This window comes from Carcharodon carcharias, chromosome 3 (assembly GCF_017639515.1).
Source record: "Carcharodon carcharias isolate sCarCar2 chromosome 3, sCarCar2.pri, whole genome shotgun sequence".
In the NCBI taxonomy this organism is placed as follows: Eukaryota; Metazoa; Chordata; class Chondrichthyes; order Lamniformes; family Lamnidae; genus Carcharodon; species Carcharodon carcharias.
The window spans coordinates 152,826,834-152,843,621 of record NC_054469.1 but is presented as its reverse complement, the minus strand read 5'-3'; the positions used below and the strand labels follow the sequence as shown (position 1 = coordinate 152,843,621).

Genomic DNA, 16,788 nt, shown 5'->3' with positions numbered 1-16,788 from the left:
GGGAATACACAATGAATGGTAGGACCCTAGGAAGTACAGAGGATCAGAGGGACCTATGTGTACATGTCCATAGATCCCTGAAGGCAGCAGCACAGGTAGATAAGGTGGTTAAGAAGGCATATGGGATCCTTGCCATTATTAGCTGAGGCACAGAATATAAGAGCAGGGAAGTTATGTTGGAACTGTATAAAACACTAGTTAGGCCACAGCTGGATTACTATGTGCAGTTCTGGTCGCCACACTATAGGAAGGATGTGATTGCACTGGAGAGGGTGCAGAGGAGATTCACCAGTATGTTGACTGGGCTGGAGCATTTCAGCTATGGAGAGAGACTGGTTGGGCTAGTGTTGTTTTCCTTAGAGCAGAGAAGGCTGATGAGGGAACCTGATAGAGGTATACAAAATTATGAGGGGCATAGATAGAGCAGATAGAAAGAAACTTTTCCCTTTAGCAATGGTGTCAATTACCAGTGAGCATAGATTTAAGGTAATGGGCAGGAGGTTTAGACGGGATTTGAGGAAAAATGTTTTCACCCAGAGGGTAGTTGAAATCTGGAACCCACTGCCTGAGGGGGTGGTAGAGGCAGGAACCCTCACAATATTTAAGAAGTATTTAGATGAGTACTTGAAATGCCATAGCATGCAGGGCTATGGGTCAAGTGCTGGAAAATGAGATTAGAATCGATAGGTGCTTGATGGCCAGCATGGACATGATGGACTGAAGGACCTGTTTCTGTGCTGTATAACTGTATGACTCTAAGGGCAGAATTTTGCCTTCGGCATACCGGGGCCGGCCCGACACACCAATGCATAAAATGATGCTATTAAGGCCATTAAAAAAAGTAATTAAAGCTGTTTAGAACACTGCCCGTCCAACCTTAAGGTTTTTCAGGAAACCTCTTCCACGGGTCGGGTGAGCTTTCCTGCAGGTTTTATAAAATAAATTTTCCTAACTTCACAAATATATCCCAGCTCATGTGACACTGTCATGTAAGAGGACATGTTTAAATAAATTTTTACTTTATTTATTTAAAAGTTTTCAAATTCATCCAACCTCCCCAAGGCAGCTCCGTGCCTCAGGGAGATTGCCCCCGGCTCTCTCTCCTCCCCCCACCCACACAGGTAGCGCCAAGCGCTACCAGCTGAGCAAAATGTTGGGCAGGCCTTAATTGGCCTGCCCACATAAAATGGCGGCACACAGCAGATTGCAGGCAGGAATCAGCTCCACGCCTGCCCCGCCTGCTCCCACCTAGACCACCCGCCCACCCTAGGAAAAATTCTCCCCTCTGACTATGAGGTCCCCCAGTGTATCTTGAGGGGTACGTCCAGGTTACAGAGGTCATCCAGAGATCAGAAGTCCAGGGCTGAAGTGATCATTCAAAAATATCCACAATGTAACTGCGTGCCGATAAGATTCTCAGAAGGCATATTTGTTTTGGGATTTTTCATGCTGAGGCTAACTAATCAGACTCTTGAAATTAACCTTCAAAGTGCACATTAGTAGTCATTCCAAAGCGATTCAGACATTTCAGTACATATTTGACTTTATATTGATGGGCAAAATGAAACTGTAAAAAGTTGAAGGAGTCTACAAGAATCTGTGCAGCAGAATATGTGTAGTTTACGTTCCAGCAACTCATATATATTCAGTGTCGTTGCAGTGCAACCAATTGCAAGATTGGAGGTAAAACTGCAGGAATCCTTTTTATTAGTCCTCACAGGCTGCAGTTTGAAGTGAACAAATTGCTCCATCTAGAGTTTAATGAACTTTTATGTAAAGGCTTGATAGTGAATACTTTTTCTTATTTTAGTGGAATATTTTAACATTTGAGTAATTCTCTATGGAAATTTCTTTCTCTGGGTCACGTTGTGTCTCTGCCTGGTTTTTCTCCAAAATTTATTTATTTTTGCCCATAAAATTAATACTAGGGAATGAAACCACCCCCCCCGCCCCACCAAACCCCCACCCCCACACCCACCACCACCCACCGCTCCAGTGTATTGGTGTCAAGAGGCACATGTAATTGGAATGTAAATGCCTAACATAAATGATCAAGGATGTTTTGAGCTTGAATGCGCTATGCATGTCATTGCACTACACCCACATTTCCTTGCTTTTTAGGCCCATCTGGCAATCTCTGTGTTTCATCTTATTATCTTATTATAATGGTTCTGATCCCAGGCTAAAGCTGCAGGCATGGTTTTTTTATTGTAGTTATACTGGTTCAAAACTGTGAATTAAAGCCCAGAATTTTAGGGGTAACAGCGACTGTCATTTTCTGGTGTTTCATTCCAATTTTTTTTGTGTATGCATTTTTTAAATTTATCCTCACGAAGACTATATTATTTAAGGAAGTCTCAACAATGCCCTTAGAAAATAATAGTGTGATTTGACAAAGTCAATATGGTTTCACAAAATCATGTTTGACAAATTTATCAGTCGATGTGGATATAGTATACTTAGATTTCCAACAGGAATTCGATACACAATGTACAAAAGGTTAATAAGCAAGATAAAGGCTCATGGAGTTAGGAGTAATATATTAGCAAGGATAGAGGACTGGTTAACAGGCAGGGAGAAAAGAACAGTGATAAACGGGCATTTTCAAGTTGGCAGGCTGTAACTAGTGGAGTGCCAGAAGAATCAGCGCTGGGACCTCAGCTATTTACAATCTACATTAATGACTTAGACAAAAAGATTGAGAGTGATGTATCAAAGTTTACTGAGGATATAAAGCCAGGTTGGAATGTAAGCTGTGAGTAGGACACAAAGGCCGGGATTTTCCAGACCTGTTGTGGGCGGGACCCGCCGTGGGTGAGGCAGGGCCCCAGCCAGAAGTCCCTTGACTTGCAGCAGGACCAGAAGATCCCGGTGGTGGGCGGGTGTGGAAAATCCTGCTGAAAGAGGCTGCAAAAAGATATAGACAGGCTAAGTGAGTCAACAACAGTTGGCAGATGTGGGAAAAAGTGATATTATTCATTTGACAGTAAGAAGTGTTGAGGTCCCCTTAACGACTAATAATTTTTCAAAATATATTTGATTTCCCGGTGACCAAATTAAAGGAATTGCATGATTAATTTAAAGTTTTAAGACTTTTAATGTAACAAACAAAGCAAAAACAACATTAACTAAACATTAGTTAGTAGGTAACTAATATCCTAAACTTATCAATGTTTTAATGTTACTGATAGCCCCACACTACATGCATGTATATTACAGAATGCTCTCCACAGGATTATAGTCTTTATAGGAAATAGTCCACAATCACTCACATCTGCCAATAGACTTACAACTCCACATTCGCTGAGTTGTAATGCCAAATGACTGTTGAATAGCACTTCCCTCAGTTTTCAGAAAAATTTCAAAACAACTGCCAGCAGTAAGGCCCACTCCAGTGTTTTCTCCTCCCGGCCTCACCATGGCAAATCTTCCAGTGTCTCCCGAGTGCCACGGGATTCATCTCTTCAACTAGAGACCGTCCTCCCTCCCGTATTCTGCCTCGTAATTCATCAAGGATTTGCAGCCTTTGCCACTCAGCTAACCAGACCAATTGCAGCCTTTGTCTTTGTAAGACCCCTTTCTCTCTCTTTCTCCCTACCCACCACTCCCCCAACAACCCCCTCTCTCTCCCAAAACTTGGAGACCAAAAGCCTGTCCACAGTTAGCCCAACTACTCCTGCCTTTATTTTCAGGTGTAAATATTTTTCCATTTGCTCCCAGTAAGCCTCAACATTGGCTCCCCATCCCATGGTTACCAAGCCACCTAGGCTTTTATTGTTGGGCAGAAATTGTAACATATCACATGACCCTCTTCACTGCTCCATTTTACCTTGAATTAACAAGACCATCCAAAACATAGCCATCTTTAAAACCTCACATTCAGTACAGAAGGGAAAAGCAGAATATTTTTTAAAAGGTGTGAAACTTGTAAATGTTGATGACTGGAGGAACTTGGGTGTACTTGTACAAGGGACACAAGAAGTTAGCATAAAATAGAAAGTTCTGATAATCAGTCATTGACATGAAACATTAACCCTGTTTCTCTCCACAGATGCTGCCTGACCTGCTGAGTATTTCCAGCACTTTTTTAAATTTAAGATTTACGGTACTTACAGTATGTTGCTTTTGTGACAGTAAGTTAGTATGCGGGGACAGCAAGCAATTAGGAAGGTAAATAGCATGTTGGGCTTTACTGCAAGAGGACTGGAGTTCAAGAATAAAATAAATAAATAATATAGGAGTGAAAGAAGTCTTGCTACAATTATACAGAGCTTTGGTGAAACCACACCAGAATATTGTGCGCAGTTTTTGTCTTCTTATTTAAGGAAGGATATACTTGCATTTGAAGCAGTACAACAAATATCCACTAGCTTGGTCCCTGCGATGAGAAGGTTGTGCTATGATGAGAGGCTGAGTAAATTGAGCCTATGCTCTGGAGTTTTGAAAATCAAGAGGTGATTTCATTTCAATATATAAACTTCTGTAGGGGCTTAATAGAGTAGACACTGAGAGGTTGTTTCCGTGGCTGGGGCACAGTTGCAGGATAAGGGGCCATTCATCTTGGACTGAGACGAGGAGCAATTTCTTCATGCAGAGTGTCTACTGAGATGCTCCAATGTTGATTATATTTAAGGCTAAGATTTTTTGTCTCTCAGGAAAACAAAGGATATGTAGAGAAGACTGGAAAATGGAGTTGAGGGAGTAGCTCAGCCATGATTGTATTGAACGATGGAGCAGGCATGATGGGGCCATATCGTGCACTCCTGTTTCTATTTCTTACATTACTGAGACGTGCATAGTATTTTGGTTTTTTGAATGCTTCCGTGACTGTAAGTTCTTAAACATGACGTGCCTAATGTGCATGAATGATAGATAGTTTGGGCCTTTAATTTTCCTACTTAAAGAAGAAGTAAATGGTTTGTGTTTGGCAATTTCTTTGGGGCCTGAATGTTTATGCTAGTCTAAATGACATTGGCAGGAAATTTGGGTATAAACAGACATCGTCAGAGGAAGACTTACATAGCTTCTTTATCGGCAACTCCTCAGCTGTGTATCCTTGTTGCAGCGCAGAAACTGGGTCCCTCGTGACCCCAGGCTAAAGCTTCAGAGGAACTCGGAGAGATTTGGCTACCAGACATGTAGTGTGCAGGCCCACTGGCATGTGGAAATGCTCTGGCACTCATGATCCAAACTCCCAGCTCTGGGCAAATTGCACCATTGCCTTGTGGATACTTGGAGAGTTGACTGCTAAGGGAGTAAACCCTGGGTGGAATCATCCCAGATTTGCACTAAGTGCGGTGGGAAAAAGGACATTTTATCCACCGACCGCAATGGTGACTTTTCAGACCGTATCGTCCCATTCCTGCCTCATTAGTGAAACAGCCACAGGAAACATGCTGTCACACAGGTAGGCAGCCTCCGATTTGCCCGCCATGCTGTTACCTCGCAGCTTCCTCGGGGGCCATATTTAAATTGCAGCTGTGCACACACTTCTCAATGCTTGCATTCCAGGAGGGCACTGGTGGAGACATGGCCCCAAAAACTAAGAAGAGTGCAGCCCCTCAATTCAGTGACGCAACCCTGGAACACCTTCTGTACAATGTGGAGGCCTACCATGATGTTCTCTACCCCCGCTCAAGCCACAGGAGGCCCAGCAGTCTCACCACTCCTGTTTGGGAGATGCTGCCAGCAGTGGTCAGTGCCAACGCTGCACACAAGTGATTGGCCATCCAGTGAAGAAAATGGATGAATGATCTCATCCATACCACAGGGTAAGGCAACTATCTCATCACTCCAAACTTACACATTCTCAAGGCCATCACACATTCACTGGCATCTCACTCACTGCCAGCTCAAGGGACATCACCACTCACTCTCACACATAGCCTCACATCTGCATCTGACCTCATCTCCTCTGGAGGCTGCCTCCTCAGCCCTCACCAACTTGAGGTCACTTGCACAGATCAACATGTGCCCCCACGCACACATCCTGGGATACCCTCCTTCCCCAGTGCAGCCCTGGCCCTGCAGCCTCCTCCCTTGCCTGAGGCCACTTTGCCCCCTTCCCCAAGCAAGCCCTAGCCCTGCAGCTGTTGAAAAGCCGCCCCCCCTTATGGCTGGTCTGGTAGGTAGAAACCTGCCCTTGAGCCCTCCTAAAAGTGATGTGGTGCTGCCTGCAAAGCCTGGTGCTAATAACCATGAGTGCTGCCCGAAGAAACGTAGGAAAACGAACCACGAGTTCCTGCAGGAAGTGCAGCTCACCAGGCGCACATCATTTATGTACCATTGTGAAACACGTCGGAGTGATTTTTTGCCTGGATGATCCAGCATGGGGCTGGGGGGTTGCTTCCGGCAAGCAGAGCTTATAATTAGATGCAGACGTATTAAAATGATGTTCCCGGCATCCGGCGGTGGGAAAGGCAGCCTGCCATTGACGGGCGGAGCGAATGATCACAAACTGATTTCACAAAGGCATAATTTTTGGTCTTCTCGCCTTATTGTCTGCTCACTCCTGCCATGACGCCGAGCGCCAACAGGGGCAGAAAATTCCAGCCCCTGACAAAAAAATCTGGAGTGGATCCCAAAGTTTGACTGATGTCTAAATATGTCATCTTTTCAGCAACTCCTGTAATTGAGTCAGTAACAAACATACTTTTCACTTCTTTGGACTCAGCTGGGGCTGTGAAGAGGGGGACCCTGACATTTGAACATCTGAAGGTCTCCATAAATTTTACCCCGGAGGAGATACTCCAGTTTCGCTGTAGAGCGTTAACGCAAGTGGGAGACAGCAGTTACGAGTGATAAGCCCAATCGATATTCATAGAGTATTAGAGAGGGAGTTACAAGCTGTCTCTGATCTCAGGAGGGACCATTGTGTCCCACTGGCAGCTACCGCACACCTGAAAAATAAAAACAAAACACTGCGGATGGTGGAATTCTGAAGTGAAAGCAGGAAGTGCTGGAAATACTCAGCAGGTCTGGCCACATCTGTGGAGAGAGAAACGGAGTTAACATTTTAGATGAAATGTGACTCTTCTAAGAGGCATATTTGACTCATATTACACATTCTTCTGACGGGGCAGAGTTCAGAGGAAACACATGAACAAGGTGTAGGCTTCGCTGTAAGAGACTCACTACTGTCAATAATAGAACTCTGTAGATGATTCAGAACATGTTCTCCCCATCTGCCTCTCAACTCAAATTGGGCCAATTAATCTAATGAGTATCTATGCTCTAAGGCTGTGCTCCATTACAGAGACAAAAGACTAGTTCTATGAAGAGGTTATCAGCAGAATCAATACCCCAAAGTCAGAACATTTTTACCTACTGGGAGATTTCAACGCAAGAGAAGGCATGGCTCCCCTATCTCAGACATAATGGCTTGGGAAAAATAAACAAGAGCAGACAGAGACTATTTGAGGTTTGCTGTTACCATGACGCCATGGCACAGCCGATAGTAAATGCTGAGCTGCTCAAATCCCAAAGGGAAACTTGAAACAACTGCCACAATTGTTTAACAATTTGTATAAATTTTGAGATGTGTGTCTTGAATTCAGTAGTAATAAGACCACCAAGTCTTATAGGTTTCTTACAAAACTAAATTAAATAGAAGAAATAATTTTGAGTGCACACATAGAAACACAAATTACTACTGTGATAACTTCTAAATCCACTAATTAATCTAACTCCCAGTTACATTTTCATTAAAGCAACGATTAGACACAAAGGGCAGAATTCTTGGTCGGCAAGCAGGGAGGTCTCTGCGCTCTTTTGTGTACATGTGTGAAAGAGCACAGGGAATGATTCAGGGAATCCCCCCCCTGCCCGCACAGGGAGCGCTCAGCACTTATGGACAAGCATCACGCTAGGCAGGCCTTAATTGGCCTGCCCATGTAAAATGGCGGTGCGTCCCCAATCAGGGGTGCCAATCAGGTTCGTGCCCGCCCCCACCCGCGCCCACACAACCCCCCGCAATGGGGGGAAAATTCAGCCCATAGATTTTAAAAGAACCAGACAAAGAAACTCATAGGATGAACAATCCAATTCAAAGTAAGCTTTCTTAACTTCAGTTCTTTGTAGACAGCAGCTTAAGGCTTAGATGCTAAGGTTTCACACTTGTTAGACCTTAGAATTCCTTCCCTTACACACAACCTTCACTCCTTTATACATGTTTTCCACTTTAAATGCAAATTCCCATTGTTTCACTATGCCTTTGGACTTTACCTTTCTGATAATACAAATCTCTCATAGTACCAATTTTACCAATAATCTTTAGGAAAAATAAACCCTGTTTCTGAACTACCCCTGGCTAGGTGACATATTTCACACCCTCTTTTAAATTCAACCAAGTCTGGTTTATTTAAAAATGCAAATGTTCCCTTTACACCTATGTTTACCTTCTTAACATTTCAAACCTAGCTTATCTTCTAATACATCAAAGCCTTCAGATCAGCTGCCTTCAACTCACTTAAGTCACATACACATACAGACACATGGACACACCTTCTTTCAGAATAAACCATGCCACAAGGTGTCCTGAAGACATCCTAGATCAGGGCATTGGCACCAGCTGGACCTGATCATCACCACATATGAATCTCTGAACAGCATTCTCAACACACACAGCTACCACAGCCCTGTCTGTAATACAGATCACTCCCTGGTTACCACCAGGTTCAGGATTCAACCGTTGAAGTTTTTAATTCAAAGCAGAAATGCTGACTGCGTATCAATGTCAGCTATACTGTCTACCCAGATAACTCAATTGAAGAGCACTCTTCAGCATTCCCATACAGTGCAGAAGTGAAGTGAAACATACTTTGAGACACCATCTACAATACCGCACTCTGACCATATGGGAAGCAAGAGTGGAACAAGCTGGCAGATTCCAACACTGTGATGTTAACCTCAAACCAATCATTGAAGGTCCTCTCTTATTTATTACAAGAGAGATTTGAGTGAGAGTACTCTGAATGGACCAAGAGCTGCTCAAAGTAAATTCTAACAAGCTATTAGGTGGTGTGCCATCAATCGTGGAAGCAGAGTGTGGAGGGGTGGGGGCATGTGGCGGGCAAATGCAAAAGCGGGTTGGTTAGAAGGCCTGCTTCGGTTCTATGGGACATCATCTTAGTTGTTTAAGAATCTGTTAAGCCTTCTAGACCTCAGTCCTCACATCTCAGCCCCCTCTCACCTACCAACCCATGGCCCCTCATAGCCTCCATGCCAATTCAGTGCCAACTCATGGTCCCTCATACATACCCTCCATACCAATTCAATGCCAGAAATGCCTCCCACCCACCCCCCCATGTCCCTCATACCCTCGATGCCATCTCCATAGCCATCTACCCAGTATCTACATGTGGAGACATCAGGAGCTGATGTAATAAAAAATAAACTTCTAACAATCTAATACGGCTATCACCTTTACACATTTAATATTGTAAAAAACTCCCATTCCAGAAACCCATTCAAGTTTTTAAATCTTCTCAAGTGGGTAATCGTCTGTAAAAACAAACACGCTCCTTTTCAGACCCCACATCAGAAATGACACCCTCCTTAAACTGAACAAACTGCAGAGGCCTTGTTTTTAGCTGTCAGTGACAGATATAGCCTGTGTTTTTTAAAGACCAAGTGATTCAAACATTTTAAGATCATGACAAACATACAGACCCTGTCTACCATTCAAGAGTGTTTACGTCTACTCCATAAAATGTGTGACTCACACACTATGGGTTAAGGTCCTTACACCTGCCAAAATGAGGTCTGTTTGAACTCAGAACTGAGTTCAAATAGCCCTGCTGACTTCAGGTTTCCCTCCTTTGGGAGCCACACCCCAACTCCCACCGCCCCTCCCCTCCCCTCCGCTTGTTGTCCTGCTGGCAAAAATTGGATCTGTAGGAAATGGGGATAGGACTTCTGCATCTGGGTCCCGCCCACCAACACCGCAAAAATTCAGCCCATAGTCTTACTTCGCCTGTTCTGTGGTAAAAGACTTTTAGACAGCACTTTGTCTGGCACCACCCCTGTCCTTCCTGCCAAGGTGGCCCTACCCAGGAGCAGGGAGCTCCTGAAAGCTCACTCGAGTGGTCATCAGAATGCACAAGCTTCTCCACCATGTCAAGGTGCCAATCCATGGAGAAGAATTTAATGTACTATATCCGCTGCTCATGATGTAATCTCCTCTGTATTGGGGAGACCACATGCACATTGGGTGATCACTTTGCTGAACACATCTGTTCCTTCTGCAAGCATGACCATGAACTTCCAGTCGTTGGCCATTTAAATTTTCTTGCTCCGCTCCCACTCTGACCTCTCTGTCCTTGGCTTCCCACATTGTTCCAAAGAAGCTGAAGGAACAGCATCTTATCTTTCCATGAGACACGTCACAGCCTTTTGGACTCAACATTGAGTTCTACAATTTTAAATCAGAACCATTCCTCCCATGTTTTTCAGCCGGCAGATGCTGTTATGGTTCTGTTGTTGCTATTTACAGCTCCTCTAGACCAGCTTTAGTTTCTTTACTCGTCCCATTACCACCTCTGTGGGTTTGCACCATCATCTTTTTTGCCATTTAAATCACTCTTGCCTTCTATCGCAGACTTCCCTTTTATTCTTTCTCCCCTCCCCCTTCCCTTCCTCTGTACTTGCTTAAAGTTATCTGGAACATTTTTCAGTTCTGACAAAAGGTCGTCAACCTGAAACGTTAACTCTGTTTCTGTCTCCACGGACACTGCCTGACTAGCTGAGTATTTCCAGTATGTCCTGTCTCTATTTCAGATTTCCAGCATCCTTGCTATTTTGTCTTTTGCATTAATGTTACGAATATGTTATTTGAACAGTAGACAATGTAATGTAATTTTACCGTTTGTTGCATTTTGTCCAAACAATTTGCAATATTTGGCTGAAATCCTGCAGCATTGTATATTGAAGCTGCAAGGCTGAAGAGATAATGCATTAGAAAATAGGATACTACAAAAGACAAGATATGGCTTGCCATAACAATTTCAAAATAACCTCCAGGCAAGTTTGCTTTATTAAAAATTTGATTTACTTAGTGTTCAAAACAATATCACTGGGGTATTTGTCAAGAAGCTGATTCTACATAAATATGGAAAAATATTATTTACTTCATGACTGTATTCTAGATTGCATTTTGTCATTATTGAATTGAATTTTATTTAATTACAGAGAGTATCAACCACCAAGACTGCCGGTGCTCCATCATACAGCAGGTGGTCAAGCACTCAGCCACACCAGGTATAGTCTGAGACAATATTCAGAAATTAATGCAATGCAGACGTGAAAACTATTAAATTAAATGTGGGCCAACTTAAATATCGAGTACACCAGGACCAATCTGGTTCTACTGTTACCACTTGAAAATTACTATAATGTGTAATTTTTAACTCTTTCCTCTTGACTTTTATTTACTATGGTTTTCTCTTGGTGGATCCTCCCATGTGCTTGGATAGGAGAGTTGACAGATGACATGTCCCTAAATCACTTTCAGTGCTGGGGAATGTCTAAGTGCTGTGGGAAAGTGCTTGCTTCCACATAACACCTCCCACTGACACCACAGCTGAGATTGTGAGCTCGCTATAGAACTTTGCTGTCATGCATGTCATATTGGCTCATATCATATTGGATCATCAAAACACTAGATTATCCCCTCTGCATTCAAACGCAGTGTTAGCTAGTTAACCTGACAGCTGATAAATATGCTCAAGTTGCCTGAAAAGCACCATGAATTTTATACATTGCTTAACTGACACAAAAATATGTATTAATCACCAGTTGCTCTTGGTCTGTTGTCTTATGTTCCCAAACGACTGAAAATACAGTTGGCATTCCTTTTCATCTGACAGTCAGTATAAATATCTTAAATGTTCTCTGGCATTAATGAGCAGGAAAGGTCAATGCCCGAGCCATCTCTCACAGAGATCACAGGCAACACTGAATCTTACTATTTTCTCCTGTTAACGCAGTGCAACTGCAATGATGTTTGTCTTGTATCGTAGTGTTTTCTTAAATTAAAGGTGCTTTAGAAATTTGATTAAATAATACAATATACTTCAAATAATGTTTATTGGAGCTCTATTTGCATTTTTATGGCATGCTATTTTTCAAAATGTGCTTCTGTTTATAGCGTTTGCTCCCATGTTGATGCACAGAATAATGACAAGGTGTTTTATTTCATTTCTTTCCTGCTGCCAAAATTGCAATCAGAATTTACGTTTACATGAAATGGACATGACATAGGCGCAAAGATTTTAAATTGTGTCAGTAAATATCAATTGAATAAAATAGAGTGGAAAAGAATTCTAGCATTCCAGTCAACCCCCTTACTCCACAAAAAGCAGGATGTGCCATGCAGATTATTCACAACTGATATCAATATTGTTTTTGGTTACATTTTTTGAGTTTCACTTGTGCTATCAAAAGGAGTGTGAAAGACCATTTTGGTCTGTGTTGCCGGTCGCACAAATGAAATGAGTAAAATATGACAGTTTTATCCTTCTTTAAGAGATCTAACATTCCTTATTTCAGGAAGAAGATCAGAAATTGCCTTCTTTCATAATTTTAATGCAATCATTAGAGTCGAGGTTATCCTTCTATCTGTGTGCTATGTTTCCATCAGCCTCAACCACACTTGAAACACCTGAACCCCATGCCAAGCTTGATATGGGAGGCATGAGGGGACGTAGTGGTTATCTGGGGCTCATGAGGAGGATCTTTTGCACTTACCTTTTCAAAGGTCCCCTCATGCAAACTATGGTTCACGACACCTCTGACGTGCTGTGAACCACAACTCTTTGAAAAGCTGATCTAACTCCATGAAAATTGCCAAGGACAAGGTTTTGCCTATCACTGTGATGAAGCTGGCCAGGTCAGCAGTGCAGGATGTGGGCTTTTGACCTGAACCAACCTGCACGCTTGAAAGGCACTTCTGAAAATCAAACATTCGGGCATGGGGTTGGGAATTCCTGAATTGGGTCCCAGCCTTCATTTTTAAAGGGCTCCTGGGTCACCCTGAAAAACCCAGGTCAATGTGTGGAATAATCTCTGATTAGTAGAATCTTGCTGTGGAAATTTCTCCATTTGTCATACTTCATGGACTATATACACAGGAATGATGCTATTGTTGCAATCCCGGTAGAGGTCCTGCTGATGAATAGCAAAGAACTGAAAATGTGGGTGGAATTTTCTGCTCCTGCCAGCAGCAGGAATCATGGTGGGCGAGGGCATTAAATTTAGCGTGGCAGAAGAAGTCTGTTTCCTGTTTGTGGAAAATTAGTTTGGAATTTTGTTCTCCCAACTTTGATGGCTGGTTAAAGGCGGCTCAGGTTTCCCACTGATCTATATTGGGAATAGTATTTACATTCATTTCCATCTCATGAATGCTCATTAAAAGGCCAGCTTGCCGGAATTATGTTGCCCCCTCCAAATTAAGTGCCCCTCCAGCGGATAATTGGAATGGTCTGTTTCACGACTCTATATAAGTGGCAAAGCACCTGGCGAGCTTCACTTCATCAACGACTTTGAGGGATTATAGATGCTGCTTTCACCTACCTTTAACAGTATTGGTGTGAGATTTCACATGCTTGTATCACTGGCAGCTCTAAGGCCGGACAGGGGAGACAGGCTTTTGGGTGAAGGTGGAGGGGTATCTGGGAAGGTGGGCTGGGGGTTGTACAGGAAAGGGGGAGAGTGTCTTACAGGGCAGGGTCAGTGGAGTCGACGGTGGGGTCCTGGGGGGGGAGGATGGGGGGGCTGGTGGGGGACGAACTCTGAGTACTGGTGGTAGGAGGGAACATTCACGTTCAGAGTGGGGAGTGGAATATGGTAGAATGACAGGTCCAGGGTGAGAGACAGGCAGGTGAAGTTATCATTGGGTGGTTCATGGAGGGGGATCAGACAGGTGGCTTGGATAATGGGAGGAAGCAGAGTCAGGGTGGGCATGGGGACAGCAACGGGTTTTGGTTCTGAGGGGAGGAATGGCATGTGGAGGTGGATAATGATAGCGTCTAAGGTACCAGGAGGCAGTTCAAAGGTGATAAAAGGAAGAGGAATGCTGATATTGGGTGGGTCTATGGTGATGGGTGGATGTTAGTGGGTGACAGGAGGAGGGTAGAAGCTGGCGGAGCATGTTTAGAAAATTACAAGCACCATTTTCTCAAGGCTGGCAGTTGCTCTATACGTCTAGATCCTCAAAGTGGAAGGAGGGTCTTCTTGGGCGGATGGAGTTCAAGGTCAGCACAAGTGGCCTGATAATTATTATGCAACAGGATGTCAAAGATATTCACTTCTGTTCTCCTTTCTATGGTGAATCCCACACTCCAGCAGGTTTGTTCCCAATTCAGGGGTCACATAACAACAAGATCCCAGCAAGGTGTGGAGCTGCCATTCATTCTGTGCCATTTGCGATAGGCTACAGTCAGAGGCAGGGATGAAGGGAGGGAGGGAGGTGGATGCCTCCAAGGTGGAGGGCAGCCAACTCACAGCTCCTAAACTGAATGGTCATGGCTGAGAAGGGATCATGCTGTTGTTCTTCCAACTACCGAGGCAGTGGTCTTTCTATAGAGTTCCGAGGGCAGTGGACACAAGCGGAAAAGTGTCCACATGAGACTTCCTGCACATGGCTCTCATCACCCTGGTCAAAGAGCAATGTCGTCATATGCATTCATGTATGAACAGGAGGAGCAATCATCTCTGGTTCCAGGATACCCTTTACCTGGAAGGTATGGGGTAGGGATGCCATGTCTAAACAGAGGCCAGGTGAAGGCTTAGCACTGGCCTGCTGGATTTGGGATGGAGGGAAATTTGTAAAGGACATGCTTACTAAATGTATCACTTCAATTCGTTCACATATCCACTGAGGCATTGGTGATACAGGCTACAGGCAATCCTGCCTTGGTAATGGCTCTCATCCAGATGAGGAAATGGAGGGCCCAACACCAGTTAGCATAGGGCCACGAGGAGCAAAGGCCTGAGCATCAAGAGGCAGTGGGGCCTCTAATAAGGTCACGAGGCTGGCAAACATGGACTGATGCAATGGCTCGTCAATGGGTGTATTGCCAGCGGATGAGCAAAAGGCAATGCTGGAGCACCCTCTTATGTCCCAGGATGTAGTTGTTCACATCTTGCCAGCTTCCCCAGTTCAAGCTGTAGCCACAAGGACTTTGGAGGAGTAAAGCGGAGCTTCTGGCTTACAATGAGTGAATGTCTGTCGGGCTGTCGTTTAAGTATGGCACCCAGGACCTTCGATCCCATGAGGTAAAGGCAGGTGACTTCCTGCCCACCCTGCCACAAAATTTGCCAAGCTCCTTGCTGATGCATAATTAATGATCTGAGCAGCGGAAGATCATGCATGTTGACCCACTCCCCACCCAACGGGAATATTGCTGATTTTTCCGCCTGCCACGGGACTTGGTCTCCAGAATAGAAAATTTCCGCCCTATGTTTTTAAAAGGGAAGAATTTTCATCCCATTGGGGGGGGAAGTGGAGGAGCGGGCGTGAACAGGCTTACCTCTGATTGGCGCCCCCAATTGGAGGCTTGCCGCCATTTTACATGCACGGGCCAATTAAGGCCCACTCAGCATGACGTCTGCCAGGAAATGCTATGCGCTTCCTGTGCTGGGGGTGGGGGGGGGGGGTGGAGTTTCCTCAGCCGAGAGTGCGCTCTTTCGTGCACATGGTAAAGGTATAAAAACAAAATTTCCCTGACATGTCCCCTCATAGAACCATAGAAAAGTTACAGCACAGAAGGAGGCCATTTGGCCCATCATGCCCATGCCAGCCCAAGGACACCCAGGTGCCCATTTCTAATCCCACCTTCCTGCACCTGGCCCATAGCCCTGCAGTTTACAGCACTTAAGGTGCAGATCCAGGTACTTTTTAAAAGAGTTTAGAGTTTCAGCCTCTACCACCAACTTGGGCAGCGAATTCCAGACACCCACTACCCTCTGCGTAAAAAGTTCTTCCTCATGTCCCCCCTACACCTTCTGCCACTTATCTTGTATCTATGTCCCCTGGTTCTAGAATTCTCCACCAAGGGAAACAATGTTATCCTGTCCAGTCTATCTATTCCCCTCATAATTTTGTACACCTCAATTAATTCACCTCTCAGCCTTCTTTGTTCTGAGGAAAATAACCCCAACCTATCCAATCTCTCCTCATAGCTACACTTTTCTAACCCTGGCAACATTCTTATAAACCTCCTCTGCACTCTCTCCAGAGCTATTACGTCCTTCCTGTAATGTGGTGACCAGAACTGCACACAATACTCCAGCTGTGGCCTCACCAGTGTTTTATACAATTCCAACATTATATCCTTACTTTTATATTCCATACCTCTGCCAATGAAGGAGAGCATTCCATATTCCCTTGTTTATAACCTTTTCTACTTGAACAGTTGCCTTCAGGGACCTGTGTACTTGTACGCCAAGATCTCTCACTTCATCTACCCCTCTTAATATATTCCCATTTATTGTGTAATCCCTGTAACTGTTTGACCTCCTTAAATGGATGACCTCACACTTCTCTATGTTAAAATCCTTCTGCCACTTTACCACCCACTCCACCAGCCCATCTAAATCGTTTTGGAGATTATGGCTATCCTCGACACTACTCAGCCAATCTTCGTGTTATCTGCAAATTTCCCAATCGTGCCCCCCACGTTCACATCCAAATCGTTAATATATAACACAAACAGCAAGGGTCCCAACACTGAGCCCCTGTGGAACACCACTTGAGACACTGTCACATGGGTTAGGACATGTCCATCACTT

At 44.2% G+C, this 16,788-nt stretch overlaps 1 protein-coding gene across 1 annotated transcript in view; it reads left to right on the top strand.

Annotated features, from left to right (window-relative positions):
- LOC121276046 (ras-interacting protein RIP3-like) overlaps positions 1 to 16,788 on the top strand; it is a 763,933-nt gene that overhangs the window by 352,042 nt on the left and 395,103 nt on the right. Inside the window, exon 3 of the mRNA XM_041183992.1 lies at positions 11,188 to 11,256. Within this exon, the coding sequence (XP_041039926.1) occupies positions 11,188 to 11,256 (69 nt within the window). The remainder of the gene's footprint in view (positions 1 to 11,187; positions 11,257 to 16,788) is intronic.